Source organism: Acartia tonsa, chromosome 5, assembly GCF_053477335.1.
Source record: "Acartia tonsa isolate MP-2025a chromosome 5, ASM5347733v1, whole genome shotgun sequence".
Classification (NCBI taxonomy): domain Eukaryota; kingdom Metazoa; phylum Arthropoda; class Copepoda; order Calanoida; family Acartiidae; genus Acartia; species Acartia tonsa.
The window spans coordinates 19376792-19402873 of record NC_137264.1 but is presented as its reverse complement, the minus strand read 5'-3'; the positions used below and the strand labels follow the sequence as shown (position 1 = coordinate 19402873).

The 26082-nt window shown below is 32.1% G+C and overlaps 2 protein-coding genes across 4 annotated transcripts; both read left to right on the top strand.

The window, feature by feature from the left end:
• Positions 1-1371: 1371 nt before the first annotated feature.
• LOC145318951 (purine nucleoside phosphorylase-like) lies at positions 1372-9979 on the top strand. 3 transcript variants are annotated; one of them, XM_080160715.1, is made up of 11 exons: positions 1372-1511; positions 2002-2050; positions 3171-3227; positions 4153-4184; positions 4326-4376; positions 4635-4763; positions 5310-5407; positions 6132-6198; positions 7204-7315; positions 9118-9242; positions 9864-9979. In XM_080160715.1, the coding sequence occupies exons 1-11, from the start codon at positions 1431-1433 to the stop codon at positions 9951-9953; spliced, it is 891 nt and encodes a 296-aa protein (XP_080016841.1). In that variant the 5' UTR covers positions 1372-1430; the 3' UTR covers positions 9954-9979. The 3 variants fall into 3 exon arrangements, with proteins under 3 accessions (XP_080016841.1, XP_080016843.1, XP_080016842.1); XM_080160717.1 differs by lacking the exon at positions 9118-9242; XM_080160716.1 differs by lacking the exons at positions 9118-9242; positions 9864-9979 and adding an exon at positions 7862-8056.
• A 1184-nt stretch (positions 9980-11163) lies between these two features.
• Positions 11164-22367, top strand: LOC145318950 (uncharacterized). The gene is made up of 17 exons (XM_080160714.1): positions 11164-11338; positions 12701-12781; positions 13141-13224; positions 13714-13772; positions 14237-14296; positions 14607-14682; positions 14893-15794; positions 16253-16350; positions 16947-17046; positions 17277-18002; positions 18411-18530; positions 19096-19148; positions 19752-19860; positions 20380-20556; positions 20788-20880; positions 21684-21789; positions 22230-22367. Exons 1-17 carry the CDS (start codon positions 11293-11295, stop codon positions 22295-22297), a joined length of 2958 nt encoding a protein of 985 aa, XP_080016840.1. The 5' UTR covers positions 11164-11292; the 3' UTR covers positions 22298-22367.
• Positions 22368-26082: the final 3715 nt, after the last annotated feature.

Below are 26082 nucleotides of genomic sequence, written 5' to 3'. Positions count from 1 at the left end.
GGGTGATTTCCAAAGATGATTTTGTGGCGATTTCTCTTGTGACAGAAGTGGTTACCCCCCCCCCCCCCCAAAAAAAAAAAAAAGTTATAAACCTTTCCAGGATCTATGAGAAGCTACGCTTTAAAGGAAAACCATATCGGATCAGTAGTTAGCAGATTCTTTGATACGGACAAACAGACTTACAAACATCCTGTTATTTTATTATAGGGATTAGATAGAGAAAAATCAAAAACAAACTTTATAGCAATAATTCTTGATTTAAAATTTATTTTTTCTTGTATGAAAATAATTTTTTTATCTGTCAAAATTTTCATCTGCACTCAACTAGTATTTGATATATGTGTTGTAGTAGTATTATAAACAAGGATGATAATATCAATAGAACCTAAGCTCAACAATTTGGAACAGACAAGCAAACATTGATATATATAACTACTAGCGGCTTTGTAGACCCAACTGTTTTAATAAGAAATTTTTTTTTGGGGGGGGGTATATTTCAATTTTTTGGGGGTTGGGGGTGTCCCACCCCCCAAGAAAATAGTTATAAACCTTCTCGGGACCTATGAGAAGCTACCCTGTAAAGAAGAACCCGATCGGTTCAGCGGTTAGTGAGATCCTTCGCTACAAACAAACAGACAAACAAACACACAAACAGACAGACATCGTTCTACTTTGTATTATAGATAATTCTAGACCAAAATTCCGTGTAAATATATCCAAAAATGAATAGAATACAGGATGCTGACATACTTACACATTATACTTGTAATATAAATTTAATATATAATTTATAATATAACATACGTTCGGGCATAGTTATATAAAAGCTACGAATTGTACTAAAATATTTTATTTGCTATTGTTGCATGTGTTTGTGTGTGTGATAAAATGCTTATCTTGAATAAAATCAGTATCTGGTGAGCTCTTGACATCTTATCATAACATATATTTAATTAATTATTACTGCTAATAATAAAATTACCTCTAAATGATTGATTGTTGCTTTTACATAAAGTACCTTGTTGAGCATTGACAACCCACCCCTATTATTAAAAAGGAGATGGGTTTGATTTTCGAATTTTGTTTCAGGTTAGGTTAGGTCTTATTTAGTACCTGGTAGTCCCGCAGGGTTTGATAATAGGAAACTGATTTTCCCTTAATTCAAATCTATTTCAAAATTAAGGGGTAGGGGAGGTGTTAACTAAAAGAACTTTGTGTAAAAGTTTAACTGTTAAATATTAACATACATATCAATTATATGTATAGTTAAAATTATATTTAAGTACAGAAAATGTGCATATACACTTTGAGCTGTATAGCCTATAATGGTCGACTTCGAATCAAATATTAATTTACGGAAAACTTTAGATATCCAAAAAAGTATCATATTAAATAATGATTTAACATAACTATTATGAAAGATAGTAAAAATGCACAGTTATCGCGTGAGTGGGCAGGATGATCCAGTTTCTAAAGAAAATTTAATGCCAATGGTAGCACATATACAACAGGTATATCTTTGTTTCATCCATTTTAATTATTCTATGTGATTTCTAAATTTGATAGTGAATGAAAGTGGTTAGGTTATAAACAGCGTATATATCCTATTACATAGAGTAGTAATGCTTTTGTTGTAGCTTAAGATATCGATAATTACTGAACCAACAGATTATTTTCTCCATTTAAAGTCTGGTATGGTTTATGATATTTTATTTTTGATCTAAGCCTTGGGATGATTTTATAATAAAATAAAAATACTTGAACGTCCTTTGCTAGGGCCGCTAGAATTGGCCAAGATAAAAGCATATCCATCACAGATACAAATTCCACCACAGCGTTAGTGACGGATGAACGCACATAAATATTTTAATTATATTTAATGATTAATAGTGGAATTATAAACCAAACCTCCTGACGGACCAATGGACAAATGTTTATTACATTGTAGCTACACTTTTGAAGAACAAAATAATTTTTGCAAGCTAACTTTCACTGTTTTAGTTAACAGATGTGAAACCTTTACTTGGAATAATTTGTGGCTCTGGTTTAGGTAAATTTAAAGTTATAAGATTTATTCCAGTTTTATTGACCTTTATAAAAGTTTGAAGTCCTCCTACGTAATACAGGTAGACTGATGAACCACGTAATTGTTAAAGAAAAGACGTTCATTAGTTGGGAAACCCTTTACAAAAAATCTACCTTGAATAAATACGGAGAAAATTACCTTTCCTTCTTACCGTAGATGACAGACGGATCGATAAACATTTGGTGCTTTTCCCCAAAATGCCTAGCAAGCAAATAAACCACCTCCTTATCTTATTTTTAAAATAAATTTATGTAAGGGGCACTAACCTTGCGGGTTCTATATCTGGCTATTTTAAACTGTTTGAAACCTAACCTCTCCCCTCCACTTTTTTTCAATCTATTTCAATTGAACCCTTAGTTACAATTATAATTCCTACCAACCGACCATTTCTAAGACTTGCATTATTGTATATACTACGAAAACATAAAATTATATATCCAGTAAAACTTCATAAAAATATAAAAATTCACATGTATGACAAATGTTTTTTTATTTAAATAAAACAGACAAATAGAAATTAAATCTTAATTTGAATAAATTTATATATATGTATTTATATACATAAATACATATGTATATAAATATATAGTCCACATAGAATGAAAAACAAAAATTTATTAGTAAAACATCATGTTTCATGCATTAAGCAATCTTCAGTTACACTTAACTTTTGATATATATTTCAAACTAAGAGCTTTTTCAATTCTAAGGTGCAGATTTATAACGAAATAATTTCAGTCGTAGCTGTAATTAATGACAGCTCCTTAATGTTAAAAAACGCGTGTTTTGCCGTCGGCAGAAAAAGAGCATGATTAACTTTTCGACATTTTTTGGCAGCTAAAGTTGCAAGAATAGATATCGAATAATTTGATATTGAGACAGGAAAATTTTTGCTAATATAATTCACATACATTGGTCAATACGTTCCTCCATCTTTAGGGGAGGGGATAGGGTAAAGTCATAAAAGAGGGGTGTTGGGGGGTTATCATTATATTATCCTGCTGGGAGAAACATTTTATCAGGGTATGAGCTGATCTCCAGGTATTCAATAATCCATTGAAGCACGTTAAATTTTTATCTTCAGGTGGTTTAGCAGAATTGGTGGATAATCCAACTTTTATCAGTTACAAAGATATTCCAGGTTTTTATTTTAGTAGCGAAGCTACTCTATAATTTGAAATGTCCGTCTGTCTTAGTTAGGGGAAACGTGATTTTCTTGGCTCCTTTAAAAAATAAAAGGCTGAAACTTTTTGACAACATTTCTATTATTAAGGAGCATAATAAACTATAAAACATCAATAGCGGTCGGACTGCCTTATAGCAGGTTTTAGGATATTTTTATGTTTTCCACATTTTCCCCCATATCTTTGGTATTTATGGTCCGATTTTTAAAATTATTTCAGTTAAAGATATTAAATTTAAATTTCCCATCGTTTGAAGAAAACATTAACGACGGTCAGACTGCCTTTTTGCAGGTTTTTGGATATTTTTATATTTTTCACATGGCGGTCAGACTGTCTTTTAGCAGGTTTTTAGCTATTTTTATATGTTTTACATATTTCCCCATATCTTTGGTCCGATTTTCAAACTTTTTTTCGATGAAAGATCAAAATATTTTTTCCTATTGTTTTGCGTATAGTATGTAAGTTACTTTAACCGTTGTCGTCATTTCGTGCTTTGCTACTTATGGATGTTGTCATCCTTGTTTTATTTTAATTTTAAAATCTTTAAAATAAATATTCATCGAACTTTACATTTTTAGCTGTTTGTATTTAAATCTAATGTATGTAACGCTAGCTGCTTGTTGTTTATATTATCCCTAAGAAACATAAATTATTCTAATCCTAAGTATTTTTATTCTTGTTTTTGCTAATAAATAATTTCAATGTTTAATGTATTGATATTTGTTAGTGATCCCTTTATTTTGTTAAGATCACATGAGGCCTTATTTAATCTATATAGAATAGTTCCCTATTACTTAATCCTGGTATACTAATTAGTTTGTCTGTCTGTTTTAGCTTAAGATATGGAAAAAAGTCTATAATTCTTCATTTTTTTCTGTTTAGGTTTTCCAGTTTCCACAGCACCCGGTCACAAGGTAATTTAGAAATTATCCAATTGTCATCCAGATAATTTTTTTTTAACAATTCAAAACATATTTTTTCTTCTTATTGCCCTTAGTATGTTTTTATGTTATTTCATTCAATTAAAAAAATGAAACAAATTGTCATTTTTTCAGGGAAGACTTGTATTTGGCCTCCTGGATGGTTACCCAGTTGTTCTTATGCAGGTAGATAAAATTAGGATGTTAAAAATATTTTGGCCGTGAAAATTTTTTTTGACCATTTTACCAATTAGTCATGCGAAAGAAATCATAATTAGTAAGGTTTATTGAGAGCTTTTTTATTATTTTGAAATTCTACTTTAATTTATTTTGATAATATTAATTTTTACAATTTAAATTACAAACAAAAATTTTACTTCCTTTTAATGCATTTAACTATGCATTTTTTATTGGATAGAGGGTTAATTGGTTTATATTTTTAAGGGAAGGCTTCACAGCTATGAAGGCATTCCCCTATGGCAAGTTACTCTTCCAGTTAGAGTTATGAAACTACTTGGTATAAATACAATTATTGTTACAAATGCAGTTGGAGGTATCAACCAGTCATTACAGGTATTTTTGTTTTAGTAGCAAAGCTGCTTCATAATTTGAAATGTCCGTATGTCCGTCCATGTCAGCTACGTAAAGGAAAAACAGAGATTTATTCAGAACATTTTTTGGGGTGTGAAGATTTGATATATTAATGAGAATCCAGTATATAATCTACATAGTTTTGACAGCTATTTTATTTCTAAAAGAGTAAAATAATATAGTAAAATAAACTATAATTTGATTATCGACCAGAAAACATTAAAAAAATTAAGGGGGAGAAAGATATAAATCTAATCCGGACCGATATTAATCTTCCCATAAGAATTTATACCAATCGGTAAAACGGTTATTTTTTTTAAAATTTCCATAGAATCCGGATTATTTTTTTAAAATTTTCATAGAATCCGGATTATATTTTTTAAAAATTTCCATAGGATCCGGATTATTTTTTAAAATTTCCATAAAATCCGGATTATTTTTTATAATTTCCATAGAATCCGGATTATTTTTTAAAAATTTTCATAGAATCCGGATTATTTTTTCTCAACATTTTTTTGTTGTTGCAAGGTTGGTGATATAATGTTGGTTCGTGATCATCTCAATTTATTTGCACTTGGTGGGGACAGCCCTCTCAGAGGTCCCAATGATGAAGCTTTTGGTCCCAGGTAACTGCAACCACCTTTTTGAGAACTGATAACCGCATCCTTCCCTTATTTTTGAATCAAATTAACAATTTTAAAGAGAAATAGTTTGAAGCTTATTAAAGGGACCATAAAAATGTCGCCACCATTAGTCAATTAAAATCTATACTGGCCTGTCATTGGTAATTTAATCTGTGTATTGTCCTATCATTGGTCATTTGTTCATAATATGACGTGATTTTTTATAGGCACTACAAAGAGCTTCAAATAGTTTTATTAGTTTTATATAAATTTCTTCAGTTGGATTTAATAATGTATAACATATATGTATGATGAACATTTATTGAACATGCTAATTCTTTGACTATAATTTCTGTTTTGCATGATGATTTTATGAAGCGCAGCAACTCTGTGATTGCTTATTGCCTGTTAATTAATAGTAAATCCCAAACTATAAAAAGCTTACATTTAAAGCAAATGTCATTTCATGGTGAATCCTGCCCGTTTATATTAAGAAACTCTAAAAACAAAAACCTTTTTTGTAAGGTAAACTGACTGAAAAATTGTAGAAAATCGCAAAAATTAGGCTAAAATAAATGTAAAATCCATTCTAACATAAACTGTTGAATAGGCGAACAAACGGGTTGATTAACTGCATTTTTTTAATATAAGGACTCTTAATTTTTTTTTCTCACTTACTTAAGGTCTTACTAAAATAATGTTATCATATAATTATGTTTTTCTTCAGATTTTTCTCCGTGAACACCCTGTATGGTGAAAAATTGCGAGAAATTGCTAAAGAAACAGGAAAAGAGGTAACAAACTCCATTAGATAGCAAAGCTAAGAATACAGTTAAAATATTAGGATCTACTGCAGTTCACGGTTAAATATTGCTGGTAACGAATATTGCCAAAAATCTATTAATTTTAAGGGCTGCTAGCTGCCAAACGGCTGAACGTACAGATCATGCCCGCACACTGTTTTAAGCGGCATAAGAAGGCCTACAAATAATCTGGAATAGCCATAAATCAATAATGCATAATTATCTCGCAGTGCAGAGAAATGCGCGAAAAAGGCCTATTTTACGCGTTTTTTCTTCGGTGAAGCTTTCCCTGTGCATCGTTGGATCTTGGCTATTCCAGATTATTTGTAGGCCTTCTTATACCGCTTAAAATGGTGTTCAGGTATGATCACATCAGTACGTTCAGCCGTTTGGCACCTAGCAGCCTTTAAAATTCATAGATTTTTGGCAATATTCGTTACCAGCAATATTTTACCGTGAACTGCAGTAGATCCAAATATTATTAATACACATAGATGGACTATGTGAATTACAATACTGATCCTAGATTTTAAAGATTCTTTACAATGAATTTGGGAAGATATCGTATAAAGTAAACTAAATTATATCTCTACTCTATTTAACATCAGTGTTGCGCTTCTGACATTGCAGCAGTAGGAAACTCTTTAAACGTCTTTAGTAATGACGCAGTTTTTTTTCACAACAGACATCAAAACGAGCTGGTTTGTTAGTGTAAAGACTATAATGCAAATTATGCCTATACCAGACCTGATAAACAATTATATTCATAGACTTGATTTGCTACAAAAATAGAAACAATACATGGATATAGAATACGTGGATTTTTGTCGTCCTCCATTGATTAGGGTAGGGGATTTGATTAGGTCATATGGGGAGGGGGGGGGGGGCAGAGGTATCATATTATCCAGTAAGCAGAAACATTTCATCAGGGTATGGAAGAATCTCTTACAATATCCACGGTTTCTATATCCATTGAAACAATAAATTTGATTTCAGCTTGGCCTTCAGCACCGTGTTAAGGAGGGAATCCTAACCATAACTGGGGGTCCAAATTTTGAAAGCATAGCAGAGTTGAGACTATTCAAGATGGCGGGCGCAGATGCTGTAGGTGAGAATTTAATTATTAAGAGGTATAGAGTTACTATGTTAAGAACCCAAGAAAACAAGGAAAGTTATGTCCATAAGTAGCGCATTGAAACGAATAATAACATTTAATGATAACTGTTCTTTTCCTTTAAATTTTTGTTTATCTACTTTTGTATTATGTATACTCCATTAACACAAATTGAAAAAGAAAAGAATTGAGTAATCTTTCTAGAAGCGTAGTTTTTCTGTAATTAGGGTAGATCTCTATGTCTTTAACGGATAGCTCATATTGTAAATTTATTCATCTCAGAATTGACCTATCGATTTTATTGACAGTTAGGTATAATTTCGAAAGAGGAGCAACTATAAAATCATATCAGAATATCCATATCCTAGGACAATTAGGTAAAATATTATGTTTTGATTTAATATTTTTTTCACCGTCTGTTTTTATGCTGAATGTCATCCATATATATATAGGTATGAGTAATATACCTGAGTGTTTGGTTGCTCACCACTGTGGTATCCAAGTTTTATCTTTCTCTCTCATCCATATATATATATATAGGTATGAGTAATATACCTGAATGTTTGGTTGCTCACCACTGTGGTATCCAAGTTTTATCTTTCTCTCTCATCCATATATATATATATATAGGTATGAGTAATATACCTGAGTGTTTGGTTGCTCACCACTGTGGTATCCAAGTTTTATCTTTCTCTCTCATCCATATATATATATATATATAGGTATGAGTAATATACCTGAATGTTTGGTTGCTCACCACTGTGGTATCCAAGTTTTATCTTTCTCTCTCATCCATATATATATATATATATAGGTATGAGTAATATACCTGAGTGTTTGGTTGCTCACCACTGTGGTATCCAAGTTTTATCTTTCTCTCTCATCCATATATATATATATATAGGTATGAGTAATATACCTGAATGTTTGGTTGCTCACCACTGTGGTATCCAAGTTTTATCTTTCTCTCTCATCCATATATATATATATATAGGTATGAGTAATATACCTGAATGTTTGGTTGCTCACCACTGTGGTATCCAAGTTTTATCTTTCTCTCTCATCCATATATATATATATATAGGTATGAGTAATATACCTGAATGTTTGGTTGCTCACCACTGTGGTATCCAAGTTTTATCCTTCTCTCTCATCCATATATATATATATAGGTATGAGTAATATACCTGAATGTTTGGTTGCTCACCACTGTGGTATCCAAGTTTTATCTTTCTCTCTCATCCATATATATATATATATAGGTATGAGTAATATACCTGAATGTTTGGTTGCTCACCACTGTGGTATCCAAGTTTTATCTTTCTCTCTCATCCATATATATATATATATAGGTATGAGTAATATACCTGAGTGTTTGGTTGCTCACCACTGTGGTATCCAAGTTTTATCTTTCTCTCTCATCCATATATATATATATATAGGTATGAGTAATATACCTGAATGTTTGGTTGCTCACCACTGTGGTATCCAAGTTTTATCCTTCTCTCTCATCCATATATATATATATAGGTATGAGTAATATACCTGAATGTTTGGTTGCTCACCACTGTGGTATCCAAGTTTTATCTTTCTCTCTCATCCATATATATATATATATAGGTATGAGTAATATACCTGAATGTTTGGTTGCTCACCACTGTGGTATCCAAGTTTTATCTTTCTCTCTCATCCATATATATATATATAGGTATGAGTAATATACCTGAATGTTTGGTTGCTCACCACTGTGGTATCCAAGTTTTATCCTTCTCTCTCATCCATATATATATATATAGGTATGAGTAATATACCTGAATGTTTGGTTGCTCACCACTGTGGTATCCAAGTTTTATCTTTCTCTCTCATCACAAATATGTGTTCTGTTGACTATGGATGTGAACTACAGGAACCAAATGCAGAGGTAAACTTCCCTGTAATTACTATTGGTGGGTTGTAATAGGTTCCCTGCCTTCCCTCTATAAAACAAAATGATGCTTTCCCTTAAAGTGTCTATAGAGCAATCATATAAAAAAAATTAAGAAAGGGGGTGTGGATTGTTATTTTTTATGCCTAACCCCAATGGAGCAACCTAGTATCCAATAAAACCTAACCTAACTTGAAAAAAAAAACACGAAAAACAATCCTTGTGTGGATATATTGATAGGGAAAAATTTGTTATCAATTTATTGCTAATATAGACCTTATTTATAGTTAGTTCCTTCATCCAGATGGACGGGAGGGGATGGGGTAAAGAAAAAATTTAATTTGCATGTACAGAAACGTATTTACATGTATGGTGATGCAGATTTTATATTGCTATCCTATTATATAAAGTAGTAAACGTTTTTTGTCTGTCCCGAAGGATCTCGCTAACCGCTGAACCGATATTGTTCTCCTTTACAGTGAAGCTTCTCATAGGTCCTGGGAAGGTTTTAAACTATTTTTTGTACCCTTAAGTGCCCCTAGAGGCTTCTAGGGGGCGTAGCCGCTAGTAAATAATAAAGTTTCTAATATTTTTGTTTTGTTATATTTTTATTTTTAGGAGGTTTTAGAAGTGGGAGAGAGATGTACAGAAGATTTGTGTAATTTTGTTAAAAGTATTGTTAAAAAGATTCAAAATTTAAATATGTAACTTGAATAAAATAAGATCTAAATGTACTATATTTGTTTAGACTTAAGTGTTTTTTAATGTATTAATTTGAAACATTTTCTTTTATGGCAAAAATCTCGAAACCTTTCATTAATCATTATCTATAATAGAAAGTAGAACGATGTCGGTCTGTTTGTCAGTTTGTTTGTAGCGAAGGATCGCTGAACCGATCGGGTTCTCCTTTACAGGGTAGCTTCTCATAGGTCCCGGGAAGGTTTATAACTATTTTCTTGGGGGGTGGGACACCCCAACCCCCCAAAAAATGAAAAATACCCCCCCAATTTTTTTTTCTTTTAAAAACTAAAATTAAAATAGTGGGGTCGACTACCCCCCCCCCTAAAAAAAATGTCCCCCCCCCCAAATTTTTTTGGTTGAAATTTTTCTTTTAAATCTAAAATACGAAAAATTTGTTTGGGCTTTGCCCCAAGAGGCTAGGGGCGAATCCGCTAGTACAAAATAAAGTAACATGACCTGTGTCTGTTTGTCTATCTGTGTGTTCCAAAAGCTGAACCGATTTGGTTCTTCTCTGCGTATATCTTCCAGGTCTAAAGGGGCGTATCCGCTAGTCTGAGGAAAAGTAATATTGTTTCTTTCTGCAGCAACAGATCACAGCAACAATTAAAGCAAAGAAGGTTGCTATGGAATAATTATATAGTGTCTTTAGGCTATTTATAAGTGAAATGGGACCCATTCCCTAGAAAAATAAAATAGGATTCACACTTTTAAAAATTTTATCCTTTTATGACAGTAACATGATAATTTTCTGTCTATGTGTAGCGAAGGATCTCGCTAACCGCTAGACCAATACGGAAGATAAAGATTTTTTTGGATCCAAAGTACAGGTACAGGATAGCCCTATAGGGTTATGTGAACCGCAGGTAAAGGGTACACAGAGAGAGCTAGGACCTAATACAAGGGTTAGGCAAAAAAACCTACCCCTCTCATAATAAGGAATAATACGACACTAAGATCTTAAAAGTTAAACAATATGATTGCAATGCAATTTGTATGGTCTGATAAAATCTAACATACTCTTTGTATTATTCATGAAACGCTTATACTCTTTGTTATTTTTTATAATGATATTTAAAATATCAATTTACAAAAAAATATTATTATAAACGATAAGGAAAAAAAATATTTTGCAGATATTAGTTATTTTTTTTTATAAATTTAAAAAATATTATATTAGGTTTATTTTTTAAAATGCAAGTACAGTACACGTGTACGGTTAATTTCTGTTAGTTTTAATTGAGCCTTCTAAGAGGGCTGAGGTTATTCAACTTTAGGGATTTTTTTAGTGGTTTCATCTTTAGGAATAATGATTTGGAGAGAACGAAATCTTTTACTTTTATTAGTATTATCAGGTATTTAAAAATATTATTCATATGTTTAAGTTTTAATAGATTTCAAACTTTGCATGGCGATTCCTGTGGTAGTTAAGTACGATTTAGAAAGCGTAGCAACTCTATAATCATTACCAGAATGTCCGTACGTTCATTTTAAACATGTTGATTTGTATACTTTTTTAATAATACATTTTTATGTGATCTAATTATCTGATTGATCTGATTTTTTGTATACTGATTCCTGGGAAAACAAAGTACAATAATAAAAGCGAAGCATCTCTATAAACAAGTCCTAAAATTGTAAGTATGTCCATAAACATTATCCTGTATCAAGCAGTTTTTCAACAAATTTACTTACAATTTTGCTTAGATTCTTATACATCTATATTATGATTATTCAGATCTGACACTGTACAAGTGTTAATGTCCGTTTGTCATACCGTTTTAGTGCTTCGCTTTTATGGATGTTGTCAGCCTTGTTACAAATATCATATCTGTCTAATAAACCTGAGATAGCAAAGAAAAATTTGATACACCCAATATTCCCAGAGTTTTTCTTTCGAAGTGAGGTTGTGTAAAATCCTTATTGGGGAATTAAGATTGTGCGTGTAACGCGACGAAAATCTATCGCCCCCCCCCCTAAAATCTTTGTTTGATTTTAATCATCATTTAAGGGGGGGGGGGGGTTAATGCAACCATCTCGTAATCAATGATTAAATGTTACTAGAATTCGAATTTCGATCTAAAACTTTGCATGAATAATCCTTGGTAGGTCTATTTTCCCTAAATCGAACAAAAAGTTAGAAAAGTAACTGCTAACGGCTGGCGGCTTAGCCGTTTTGTCATTTGTTAAGAGCAAATTAGTCACGAAACCTATCTCCGCATAATACTTTTTGTCGCTCAAAAACCTTATCAAACGGTTCTAGCCGGCAGCTGTTGGTACTAGAAATTTAAAAGATGGTTATTGCTATCATTTAACATGAATTAAACCAAAAATATGCTTTAAAAGTTGATTTCTACGTAAGTAATGATGAATTTGCATTGAAAATAGGCAATAAAGGGCTAAACGACGGAGCCGCCAGCTGTTACTTTTCCAATTTTTGTTCGATTTAAGGAAAATAGACCTACCAAGGATTAATCCTAAAATATTTCAGATCGAAATTCGAATTCATTCAATCATTGATTACGAGATGGTTGCATTACCCCTCCCCCCTTTTCTATAATCTCTAATGTTTTTTAAAGACTAGTGGTCTTTTCAATTCACTTTGTCAGTTTTTCTATCCATAATTTTTCAGTGCATCGCTGATTAAGCTGTTATCTTCCTTGTTAACTAAGATTTTAAAAATTTGTCCTACTTGTAAAATTATATTTCTTACCTAGGTGTTGTATTAAGCCAGAATGACAGAAAAGTACGAAATTTTTTCAGCCGGGCGAGATCTGGTGCACAGCTTCCTGTTGGAGGTAAAAATTCCTCATCTTATTTCATAGCTAGCGCCTCCGCCCCTACCATCTTGAGGCTATATATTAGAAAGGTCGGGGAAAGACAGAAATATAGTCTGAAAACTATCTTAATATTTTAATCTCAAAATATATTAGTCTAAAACCATTCTGGATAACGTATACTACCTTTATATACAGAACGCAATCTAAACTAATAAATAAACGTAAAGTTAGCCCCCCATTACTTTATTTTTAACATTTTTCCAAAAAAGATAGGGTTTTATATTCGACAAATCACTTCGAGGACAATCTCAACCCAATACATCTAGTTGTTTTTTTAAATTAAATTGTTATATTTATGATCATATTTATTATTTAAGGTGAACAGTTTCAAGGAAATGTATTAAGGATTGGCAGACGTCAAGATTTAAGACAGGCTGAGGAAACCTCTGAACAAGAAATTGGTAATTTTTTACTTAATTTTTCTACATATTTTAGTTTTCTAAGCTATTCTACATTTAGGGTCTTTCCGTCATTGTACTGGATAGCTCCAATGATCTATTTCGCCATTTTAGAGTTGTCCTATAAATTTCAAACTTGGCATAATTATTGAGTTATGTGTACTCAAGAAAGCGTTGCAACTCTATAACCAAAACCAAAAAGTCAGTTTGTTTATTGGTAACATGAGTAATAATTAGCTTTTTTGATATTATTTTTATTATGCTGTCTTTTTGGAATACTTGTTCTAAGTTAAAGACGTGCATAATCAAGGGGGGGGGGGACCCCGCTGTACCTTCTTTCCAAATATTTCAAAACATGACATGAACCAATTAGAAACATCCAAAAAATTAAGAAACTGTTTATTAATTTGTTTAGATTTCACAGGACATGTATAAACAAATAAACATCCCTATTACTTTGTGGTGTCATTTATTTTATATTAATTTATTAAGTTGCTCTGGAAACTTCAAGTGCTGCTGAGCTTGCCAGGGAAGACTTGAGTAGAGCACAGGTATTATAGATCTTAGAATTACTCGGATTTGACAATGGATGATAAAAACAATTTAGATTTTTCGAACGATTATAATTATCACGTAAAGAAAGGTAATGAAATAAATAATAATATTCTTTTTTAATTGTCCTAATAGATCTTTTGGTTTGTCGGTCTGAAGTAATATCAATCTGTTACCAACAACTGAATTAATTTGAAGAAAAATATTTTATATTTACTTATTTTACCACTACACCCTGACCTATGAATGAGGTCTATTATATTAGCAACCCAAATTGACGACAAATTTTCCTATGTCAATATATCCACCTATATCATATTAATTTATCTATGTAGTGTGATTTTTAACGAATAAGTCTTTTGTTTGAACGGATTATTAGAAAAATTAAGTACATTATTGGATTAGTATTTGTGTAAGACACAAATTGTCTTACCAATTTTTCTGACTGGATGTTATTCTGCAGGTAGCTCCAGCTTCAGATGCAAGAGTGCGTCCTGAAGTGGAACTTGAACACTCAATCCAGGTAAGTTATAAAATTTAGGATAAGATTTTTGTATCAATCTCTTAAGTATTTTGTACAATTAAAAAACACCTTGGATATCTAAATAACAAACAGATTATTAGGCCTCAACTATAATTTTGAAGCTTTATTTGAATTTTTATCTTTTCAGGATACATGTTTCTAAATGTATACCCTACTAAGTTATGATATTGATACTGGATATTTCTATATATAACTATCTTTTGATAATAGTTTATATTTATTTTTTGTTTTCGCTAAATTGGTTTAATAAACTGCCTTTATCTAACTGAAAGTTTTCCTTTATGTGCAGGGTCAAGTAGCTGAGGCTTTGATCAGAGACTCCTTGACAGGACGTACCCTAACTGGACCACCTACTAGACCAGAAGGTAGATTTCAAATTTATAATAGGTATTATCGTATCTTTATATAAAAAGCTTTTGTCTTGGGGCTTACATAAATAGTTTCTTTTTATGATTCTTATTCTATATTAGTGGGAAATTATTTGTAATACAATGCCAAACATTATTTTAGTTTTTGTTTATCTGCTGGTGTTATAGAATATGATAATAAATTTGATTTCATCATACTTTTTTAAGGTCACAGCCCCGATGGTATTAGAAGCAGGCTTATTCAACGTCCAGTGCAACGTCCTGTTGCTTCTCTTGAGCCCTCTGATAGCACTGAAAATAGTGATAATATTTCTGATAATGAACGTGAAGAAATAGCCAGATTTAGAGCTTCTCGTCCTTCAAGAATAAGACCATTAGTGCCTGCCCCAGCGCCTGAAAGTAGACGAGAAGAAAGTGAACGAATTGAAGCTAGTCAGGTGTCCATTCAACCAAGAAGAATTGTTCAACCCCAACCAAGAGGAAGCCCTCAGCAACCCCCTCAGTCTCGCAGAGCTGACATTAGAAGACCAGAATCTCCAGCACTTAGAGCTCCTGCCAGCATTAGACCTGCTGTTCTACTAGAAGTTGATGCTATGATGAAAAAACATTCAGCTGCGCTTAGACTTCAAGCTGGTTCTGACAAGATGGAGGAAATTAATAGAAATCTTTTGGTTGCTAAACTCAACACTCACATGGCTGAGAAAGAAAATGCTCTTGAAAAGGCCGAAGCACAGGCTGCAGCATCCTCTGAGAACAGCAGGTTAGCTGCTGAAATTGAAGAGCTAAGAGCTAGACTTCTCAAAGCTGAAGAAGCATTAGTTGGAAGATCACAAGCACCTGTTGATGCTAATAACAATCTTGCTGACAGAGCTAGAGAGATTTCCCAATTTAGATCCAGACAACCTTCTAGACCAAGATCATTTGATGGACAACCCAGACAACCAGAGAAAGCCAGACAGCCAGACGTAAGACCAAAAGACAACACACCTGTTTATCAACCTGGAAGCTTTTTTGGAAGGAACAGTCAAATACCTACGCTGCCCCTGAGGCAACAGCTGCCAGCATTACCACGTCAGCCTATCCAAATGGTTAAGGTTCAAGATATTCAGGTAATAGATATAAAAGTTGGGTAATAGTGGCTTTGTTTTGAATTTTTACTGAATGAACCTGTTTTACAAAATTATAGAATATTTTCATTAGAATTTAATTTAATTATCAACCTCTTATTTTAAAATATTATTAATATTTTAAATTTAAAAAAAGGGGGGGGGATGTGTGGGCGGGTGTTTATTTCTTATAACTTAGGTTAGATTATATTGGGTACTTGATACTCTTGCTGGGTTAGGACAATCCTAGGATAATAGCCTACGGTAGATATTGGAATGAGGAAATATACTACCCCGACCCCTTTTGTTTCTAATACAAACTTTTTTTTTTTTGGGGGGGGGGGGGAAGGGTGCGGGGTAATGTTTTCAGTGCTTGACTGGTACTTTTGTTGAATTAGTTTTGTGTTTTTGATATGTCAGACGATATTTCAAACATGTAATTAAAATAGCTTTACTTTAAGGTGCCTAAATTCTCCAAGATGGTTAAGAATGTTGGGTTGAGACTTCTGCCTTCAGACGAACGTTCTATCCCAGTTGAAGAGATCGCTACCCCATCCAGGTACTAACAATTATTGTGAAACATAAGCAAACCATTTGTTACTTTCTAATTTACATTAAATATCTTTTGTAGTAACTAGACGTGCACTTGAGATAAGAGAGGGAGGGGGGAGGGGGAGGCTAAGCCTCCCCTTTTTTTGTTTTGAAAGAAAAAAAAATTACTAGAATGGAGGGTTTCTCCAGGTGCGATTTCTCCTGAATGTTTGGAGGTACTTTCCCCCAAAATAGTTAATAACATTTTCTGGGCCTTATTGTAAAGGAAAACCATATCATTCTATCGATTTCCTAGACCCTTTGGTAAACAGACATCATGTTACTTTTATATAAGTATTATATTTTATTTATAGATATACATTGCATTGTATTATAGACAGCTTTCCGAGAATATTAAAATGAGCAATTTCAATATTAAAACCAGCTTTGTTAGCCGTGAGTATTGGTATTATTTTTATAGTTTTAATCTCATATTCGTGGAAAATTGTCTGTTAAACGATTCTTTACATGATTTTTCATTGGCTGTCAACTGGTTCTAATCCAACGAATATTAATCTGTTTTGTAGCCATAATGGAAAATAAATCTTTAATCTCTGTATTCAGATCAAACCCCCAAACATCAGATTTGAGACTGAGACAGCAGCAGTTGGCTCCAAGAAGAAATTCCCAGCAGAGGCCAGAACCAGCTGTACAAGGATTCAAGGTAATTTGAAGGGGGGTTTAGTATTTAAAAATTAACAAATATGGTTAAGGTTTTACATGGTAAAAAACAATCTTTATTTTAAAATCTTTTGAATATTTTTTATACACCAATAATACAGACCAAGCAATGATAAGCTTAATATTTTATAAATATAAGTTTTTCAATTTAATATTTTTTTGTCCCAGTTCCCTGATAATTTTTTTTTATATCATATAACATTATTTGTCTAGGTTATTGGTGACCGTTCTAACAGAGTAATCTTTCTGAATGTGGCAGAGCTTGGCCTTACCCTTGGCCCTGGCAGAACACTGAAACTTGGCAACTCTGAGCTTGTACCAGTTGACAGCTCATCTCCTAATCCTCTTAGTCCTACACAGTTTGGGGACAGATTTATGAATGTTGATGCGGTTGATAAGATGGTCACTACGCATTTACAACATAATGCCCCTGAGCATCTCCCTGTTAACTTACCTGCTTTTAGAAATCCTCTGAATGATGTTAAAACCCTCCCACAACAATTGCGGGGCAGACTGCAGCCTGCAGGTAACAGGTTTGAATCAGCCAGAGAAGCTCAAACACCGCCCCAAGCTAGAAAGCAACCAATTTTCTTTTCAAACAGATTTGATGATCAGAAGCCAGTGGCTGTGGAAGAACCATCTAGGCAAACACCAAGACAAGGTAAAGCATTGCAGGAAACTGCAAGGTCACCACTTGACAGATCTGTTCAGTTCGGCAGCTTCCCACAAAGATCAGGTCTTCCTCAACAAGATGCTCGCTCTCAGCAACCTTCTCTCCAGCAATTGCCTCGTATCCAGCAGCTTCCAGTCCAGCAGGACCTGTCACGTGCTCAACAGATTCCTGTTCTCCCAGATCAGCTTTCTCGCTTCCAAATTCCTCGACAGAATTCTCGCTTCCAACAAATTGCACAGCAACAAGACCCACTTGCTCGCTTCCAGGGATATAAGGATTAGTAATTAGTAATTAGTTTTTAGGTATTTTATTTGTTTTATCCTTCATTGGATATTAATGTATTTTTATATACAAGAATGATAAGACGATGATACAGGAAATGTGCTTGTGTGTGATAGGGACAAGATCTAAACCATCTCAAAATTTGTAAACAAATGAGATTTCAAATATTCAAGTTAGTTTTAAAATTAAGTTACAAATTTCAGCCAAAAATTAGATATTTTAAAAATAAAGGTAAAGAATAAAAAATTAAAAACATAACAAAAGTTTTTTTTTTGATTCTGTTATTCATTTTAAAACTTTGTTATTGTTGAAAATAGGAAAAACAAACTGAAAAAAATTAGATTTCTATTCCTAAATTTCCTTAATCCCATATATCTGATTTCGTCCATTAGATTCCTCAACAGCAAAGCCAGCAGTTGGCGCCTGTTCCTTTGTCCAGGCAATTCTCCAGATTTCAACAACAATCTCAGATCCAGAGACAACTGCCACAAGTACAACAGGCTCGTTTCCAGGTAATTTAAACACTTTGTAGGAATGTTAGAATTGTCTTGTCAATTTCAAACATTTCATGACGATTCTTAAACAGTTAGGTCCGTTTTTTGAAAACATGTGAATTTTTAACTTTTTTGTCATGTTTAATATGATATACCTACCTAGTTAAACTTATTCCTGATTTCATTATTAATTAGTCCTAGAACAATGTTGTAAACAAAGCTTCTCTAAAAATTCTAAAAAATTAAGTTTGGCCTCAATAAGTATTTCAACAGTCAATGACGAGCATTCTCTTGAAGTTGATTAAAAAAACCCAGCAGTTATGTGTATAGGTTGTGAAGATTAAAAGATTCATAGGACAATTAAGTATAATGTAAAAGGCAAAGCATGCGGATATAAAAAAGTAGTATAATCTGGAGAAATTATCATTTCTATTATTACAAGAAACTCTAGTATATTATAAGACTGTTGAATTTAACATCTTTAGTTGAAAATAGCTGAGGTCAATACATTAGCAAAGGTCTTTAAATATTACCTAATGACCATTGAGAATTAGGATAAGAATAAAAAATTCTCTTAATTTAGGAAACTCCAAGATTTGAAACTGTCCGTGAAAGACTAGAGGCTCAAATTCCAAGGTAATATTGAATTTTAAACTACAATAGCAAAAAAAGGAGAAATAAAGTGAATTATTTACACGAGTGTTAGAAATCAGCTTATCCTAACATAACAGACTGACAAACGGTAAGAAAGACTGGCACGAACAATTACAGCATCTATACATTTTACACGCACGAACAATTACAGCATCTATACATTTAACACGCACGAACAATTACAGCATCTATACATTTTACACGCACAGGGTAGCACTAAGAAATAAATTTGACATTTAAATTATTGACCGTAGCATTTTTTGGTAAATTAATTTCATAAACAATTATCTTGAATGCGATTTAGATCAATTATGACAATGGAAATAATATACGTGGATATGTTGACGGGAGAAAATTTTTCGTAAATTTAGATTGTTAATATGAACCGCATTACATCCATTACACCCCATAAAGCGCCCCCCTCCCCCTTTATTTTGGTTTTAAGAGATTCAAAAATTGTAATTGGTGTCATAATGGGTAATGTAATGTGTCTTGGATTTAATTCTAATCTAAAGGAAATTTATCCACAATTTTGAGTAGCTAATCTTAAATTTGCTTTTCTGAACATTACCTTTTGTCCTGTAGGTATGAACCTCCACCCCAGAACAACCAGCCAACTCCAGATGTTCCTGGCATCGAGGCACACCTGGCAGAACAAAACAAGATCATCAACCTGCAGAGGACCCAAGCTGAGGTTTTTGGATATTTTATTTTTTATCATATTTTATATAGAATTTTATTGGCTGCGCTCTAGCTTTGTGTTTCTCTGTATTATGAGTGAGAGGGGAGTATCAGAAAATAGCCTTAAACCTTCCTGTCATCTCTATGAAAATCCTCTAAAATGTATATCTGAATTGGTCTTGTTATTTCTTTATATGTAGAACAGTGCTGTAAATGATCGATCAACCATAACTAAGAACTTTACAGGCTACTAGCAGCTGAAAACCAAAATATATACGTGTTAAATAAATTCACACATTCTATGAATCTGAAAAGAAGTCCTAAAAATCTTGTATTCATTAACTTAATAATACTGTTAATTTTGTGTTTTTCTGTAACCAGGATGATCCTTTCCATGATTAGGTTTTGGCTATTTGTAGATATTATTTAGTTTACATGTGGCATTTTCTTTACAGTAGTTTTTTTTCTCTGCAAAGTTTAATAAAACTGGAATTATCAAATAATTTACTGTTCACAAAAAGTTGTTTTATAGAAAGCTGCAACATTGGAGAGAAGGAGACTTGGATTAGAACAGCCTCCGCAGCAGGTCACTCAGCCACAGCAAAATTTCAATCAACAGCCGCAGCAGAATTTCCAACAATTGCAGCAGAGCTATCAGCAGCAAGCTATTCAAAACCAACAGCCACAGCAACAAAATTTAATTCCTCAGGTGAGATTATCGTTCCAGGAGAATTTTTGGAAAGATTTTGGAAAACATTACATTAGTTTTTACTGCTTATATTAATTCTGATAGAAATATGTTCTAGCTATTTTATGGCCCAAGAAACCTTCAAAACAGGAAATTTTGAAAGATTTTGTCCCATTGCGCTTTTTTTAGTTATTTACAAGGTTGCGTGATTTTGAAAGAAAATTATTTACTTTGTAACAATATTTATTTCAGGTTCCTGGATTACAGGAGCACCAAGCCGCCCTGCAACAACACCTGGCTACTATTCAACAGTTCAATGCTCAGAGACCAGAACACCAATCCCAGGTATGTATCCTAAAGCTGACTTTACACAAACAACAGCAAGTGATTTTGTACCTTTCACCATTGAACCTATTTTTTTTAGTTAATGTACTAGCTAGATGTTTATGTTTAATATAGCTATATCGACCAAAAAATTTAGTTTTACCATGGTTAAGGTTTTATGACAAAACAACACATTGAACTCAACAAAACATTTGATGATATTTCATAAAAAAATGATTATAATTTCAAATTTTTTTTTCATGCAAAACTATGATGAAACCAAATTTTTTTTCACCAAAATTATACAAATAGTGTTTGTTTGTTCTAATTTTCCCCTTTTTCGTTTCTTGATTATTTTTCTCTCCTTTTTATCTTCCTGTTAATCTGTCTATATTTGCTTTAAGATTTAAAAAGTTCAGCTTCTATAAGAAGAGTATGAAGCGAAGTCGCAAAATAGTAGCATAAATTAAAAGAGAGAGAGAGGATAAAAATAGAAGAAGTGAGAAATGAGAGCTAAGAGGCTTTTATACTTTAGAAAGAACCAAATATAGTGCAGCGTTATACTACTCTGCTACGATATCGATAGCGAACTTGCATGCTACCTTTTGCTTGAAAGGCCGATTTTCCAACGTTTATCGCCAAAAAATTAGGTGGTAATTTCATAAGCTAACATTTGAGATATCGAACAACGTAGCATGCTACCTTTTTTTTAAGTTTCGCTGGGTTTTATTTATTTATTTTCTTTTAGTTGGACTTAATAATTATTTGGTATGTCTATAAAGAATTTTTTGAAACTTTTATCTCTATATTTGATATCTTTTTAGCCTCAGCAGCAGCAACCTGTGCCACAGTTTCAGCCACAGCCTACTCCTCAATTTCAACCACAGCCTACTCAGTTCCAGCAACCTCCTTCACAACAACAAATTCCAGGTTTGTTGCAAATTTTTTTCTTTTACACCTGGGATCAAAAGGGATAAGACAATGTGCGATAAGTTGATGTACATAACTAATTATAAGCTATGTATATTACTCCTTCTGTGGATTAAAATTATTAGTAGAAAAGTACTGGACAACGAATAAGATAACGTGGTTATGATAAGTCGAATTTCTCCTCACACCTGATTGATTGGAACCGGAAAGTTGCCCAATGCCCACTCTTGGAATGGTTTACCCTCTAAAACTCAACTTTTTATCTCTTCATAGCTGTAACCAAAAACTTAAATGCTTTACCTAAGAATTATTATAAACAAAATCACCCTATATATCCCCTTCATTTCTTTAGTGTTTAACAATAACGAAAGGCCCTTTTTCTTTAATTACACTGTCACATTTTTCTTTAAGATACTATTTAAATTTTTCACTTATTTTAGGTTTAGAGCAGCATGCCAGGTTTGTTTCTGAACTACAAGCAGCTCAACAAGCTTTGGGAACAAGATAAAATAGTTTTTACCATTTTTAGTTTATTTATTTTAGTATTGACAAATGTGTAATAAATACTTAAATTCTCATTTTATATTTTATTATCAGATTATTTGTACAACTTTTTTTTTATATATATTTGGGATATAAATAAAGGTACTAAGAAAGAGAGGGAATGTCTGATTGAGCCAATAGGAGAATCGCATCGGAATTTACATTGGATCTCATTGATTGAAATTATGTACACATTTTCCTACGAAGGCATGTTTTTTTTCATTTCATACATACATAAAAGTCAGCTGTTAACAGTATATTTTCTTAGTAGAAAGCTTTGCGGAATCAGAATTAATTGCCCAAAAATTTCGTTTACAATTTGAAAGCTTGAAACAAAGTTGGATTCTTAAAAAAAAAGTTAGGCTGGCAACTCGCTGGTGAGGCAAAATTATTTTTGTGAAAAATCCTCCAAAATCGAATAAAACAATTTACAAAAATGAAATAAAATCTTAAGAGGGTTATTAACATATGATTTTGTTTATTTTTTGTAGATTTTTAATGTGCTTTTGGATGATTTTTCACAAAAATAATTTTGCCTCACTATCGAATAGCGAGTCTATCATTTTTTAAGAATCCACATCAGCTTGAGTTGAAAGTAAACAATACTTTTGTCTGCTAGGAATGTTCTCTCTTAGATTTGACGAAAAAAGGGTTCAGAATATTCTTCTACTCTTCTATTTCTATTGGGATATAGAAGACGGTGATATGATATAAAATGGGATATAGAATACGGTGATATATTGGAGTATTTGTCATCAATTTAGGTTGTTAATATGGAGGGTTGGTTACTTTGTTTATCCAGTAGGCGAGGAGAATATAAAGGATAGAAGTTGAATGGTGGCTAGGATTTAGACGGGGGTAATTGTTATTCTAGCCAGCTGCAAGTATCACTTTAGTAGAGTCAGGGGCAGTCCGTCTCGTCAACAATTCTTCAACAATTCTTGGAAAATCACCAAACCTACTATGGTAATCGTCAGCTGATATAGCAAAAGAAAGGTGAATAAAGGTACTAAGAAAGAGAGGGAATGTCTGATTGAGCCAATAGGAGAATCGCATCGGAATTTACATTGGATCTCATTGGTTGAAATTATGTACACATTTTCCTACGAAGGCATGTTTTTTTTCATTTCATACATACATAAAAGTCAGCTGTTAACAGTATATTTTCTTAGTAGAAAGCTTTGCGGAATCAGAATTAATTGCCCAAAAATTTCGTTTACAATTTGAAAGCTTGAAACAAAGTTGGATTCTTAAAAAAAAAGTTAGGCTGGCAACTCGCTGGTGAGGCAAAATTATTTTTGTGAAAAATCCTCCAAAATCGAATAAAAAAATTTACAAAAATAAAATAAAATCTTAAGAGGGTTATTAACATATGATTTTGTTTAATTTTTGTAGATTTTTAATGTGCTTTTGGATGATTTTTCACAAAAATAATTTTGCCTCACTATCGAATAGCGAGTCTATCATTTTTTAAGAATCTACATCAGCTTGAGTCGAAAGTAAACAATACTTTTGTCTGCTAGGAATGTTCTCTCTTAGATTTGACGAATAAAGGGTTCAGAATATTCTTCTACTCTTCTATTTCTATTGAAAGGTGCAACTACTTTTTTTATGTACTATTCATTTCAGATAGTATAAATCATAAGCTATCACCAAACCTTGTTAGCTTCTGCTTCTTAAATCAAAACAAAGATTTCTTACTAAAGAATTTAGAAATAGGGAGATTAAAAAAATATTTAAAATACTTCTTAAAATTAAAATCTTTAAATTTTTCTCTTATTCAAAATATTTGTAACTGTTTAAAAACAAAAACAAAATATTGAAACAAATTTTAATCCTAAACATTTTTAAACACTTTGTTTAACCCCCTGAAGTAGGTTAAGGCAAAGGTTTCAAAATGATTCAATAACTAAATAATATCTCACTTTATGAATCTATAAAAAATGAATTAGGACAAATTCAATCCTAACGAATTGGATCTTTACAGAAAAATTGAAAATAATTAGAAAATAATCTAACTTATGCCTAAAGCTCAAAATTAAATTCATTGTTCATTAGACTATAAAAGTTTTAAAGATTTTTAATCAATATAATAGATTTGAAATCTGCATAAAATTTTAAGGATTTTTTATAAAATTAGTTTTTTATATAATTCTTTATTTAAAGGCGCAAATACAAATTAAGTTAAATAATTTTGAGATCTGTGATTGGTGGATTGAAAACTATCTGCGCTCTGATTGGAGAAGCTTAAGTGACGTACATCATTCAACCAATTAGAGCGTAGGTAGTTTCCAATCCAGCTATCCTATTGGTCAAAATTTATTAACTTAAATCGTATTTGCGCCTTTAAATAAAGAATTATATAAAAAACGAATTTTATAAAAAATCCTTAAAATTTTATGCAGATTTCAAATCTATTATATTGATTAAAAATCTTTAAAACGTTTATAGTCTATTGTTCATTACTTATCAAACAAGATGACAACATCTATGAGAGCAAAGCTCTGAAACGATAGGACAAATGGACATTAACACTTGTAGAATGTCAGAACTGAATAATCAGAATTTAAATGTATAAGAGTCGAAGCCAAATTGTTAGTAAATTTGTTGAAAAACTGCTTAATACACAATAATGTTTATGAACATACTCACATTTCTAGGACTTGATTATAGAGTTGCTTTGCTTATAATAGTGTTCTTTGTTGTCCCAGGAATCAGCATACCAAATCAAAAGGATAATTAGATCACATAAAAATTTGTTATTAAAAAGTAAAAAAAAATCAACATAATGTTTAAAATGGACATACGGACATTCAGGTAACGATTATAGAGTTGCTACGTTTTCTAAATTGTACCTAACTACTACAGAAATCACATACAAAGTTTTAAATCAATAGGACAATTCTAACATGCCGCCCCTTTGATCGTTTTCAATTTGTTTTACATTAATTGTAGGGAAAGGGGGGACTCTGTGCTCTACAAGGCACTTTGGGGAAAATTACCCATATTTTAAATGATTAAATAAGTTTGCAAGTTGTAATATTCGGAGAAGATTAGAAGTTTTTAGGTTTGATTATTGCAGTACTTAATAAATAGTGATTTCAGAGAAGCCTTTTTATTTTACTTTCCTAATTCGCCACTTTCCTCCAACGTGTTTAGCCATTAGATACAAGAAGTTGCCAAGAAAGTCAAAATTAAACTACAACAAATATTATAAAATGTATGATTGTGAAAATACATAGCTATGTAGTTCAGAATTTTATTGCTAGGTGTCGTAAAAACCTTCTTTGATTTAAAATTTTTATATGAGATAAATATTTAAACAATCTTAAGTATTTTTCAAAGTATTACAGCTATTCACTCTTTAGGATTTTTAATAAATTTATTCACTATTTAACATATAATTTATGAGTAGTTTATGGTTTAAATAAAATACCTAAAATTTGTAAAAAAGCTTTATTTCTGCTTATACATCTTTAAACTGAACGGGTAGACAAACTCTGACAATCCTTTTAGCATGGCTTTTAGTAAACAAAGCAAAAAGTTTTTAAATAATGCTTGAGTTTCTTATCAAATTCTGCGAAAAGTTGCTTTATCTCATCATCAAGTTTAAACTGGAAATCTAAGAAATCAGCTCTATAGCATTGTTTGCCAGAATAGACTTCCCTTGTCCCTGAATCTTTACAAGAATGGGAACATCCATGTAGCAAAGAACAAAAAAAAACTGATGGAAGGCTATATTATATCAGA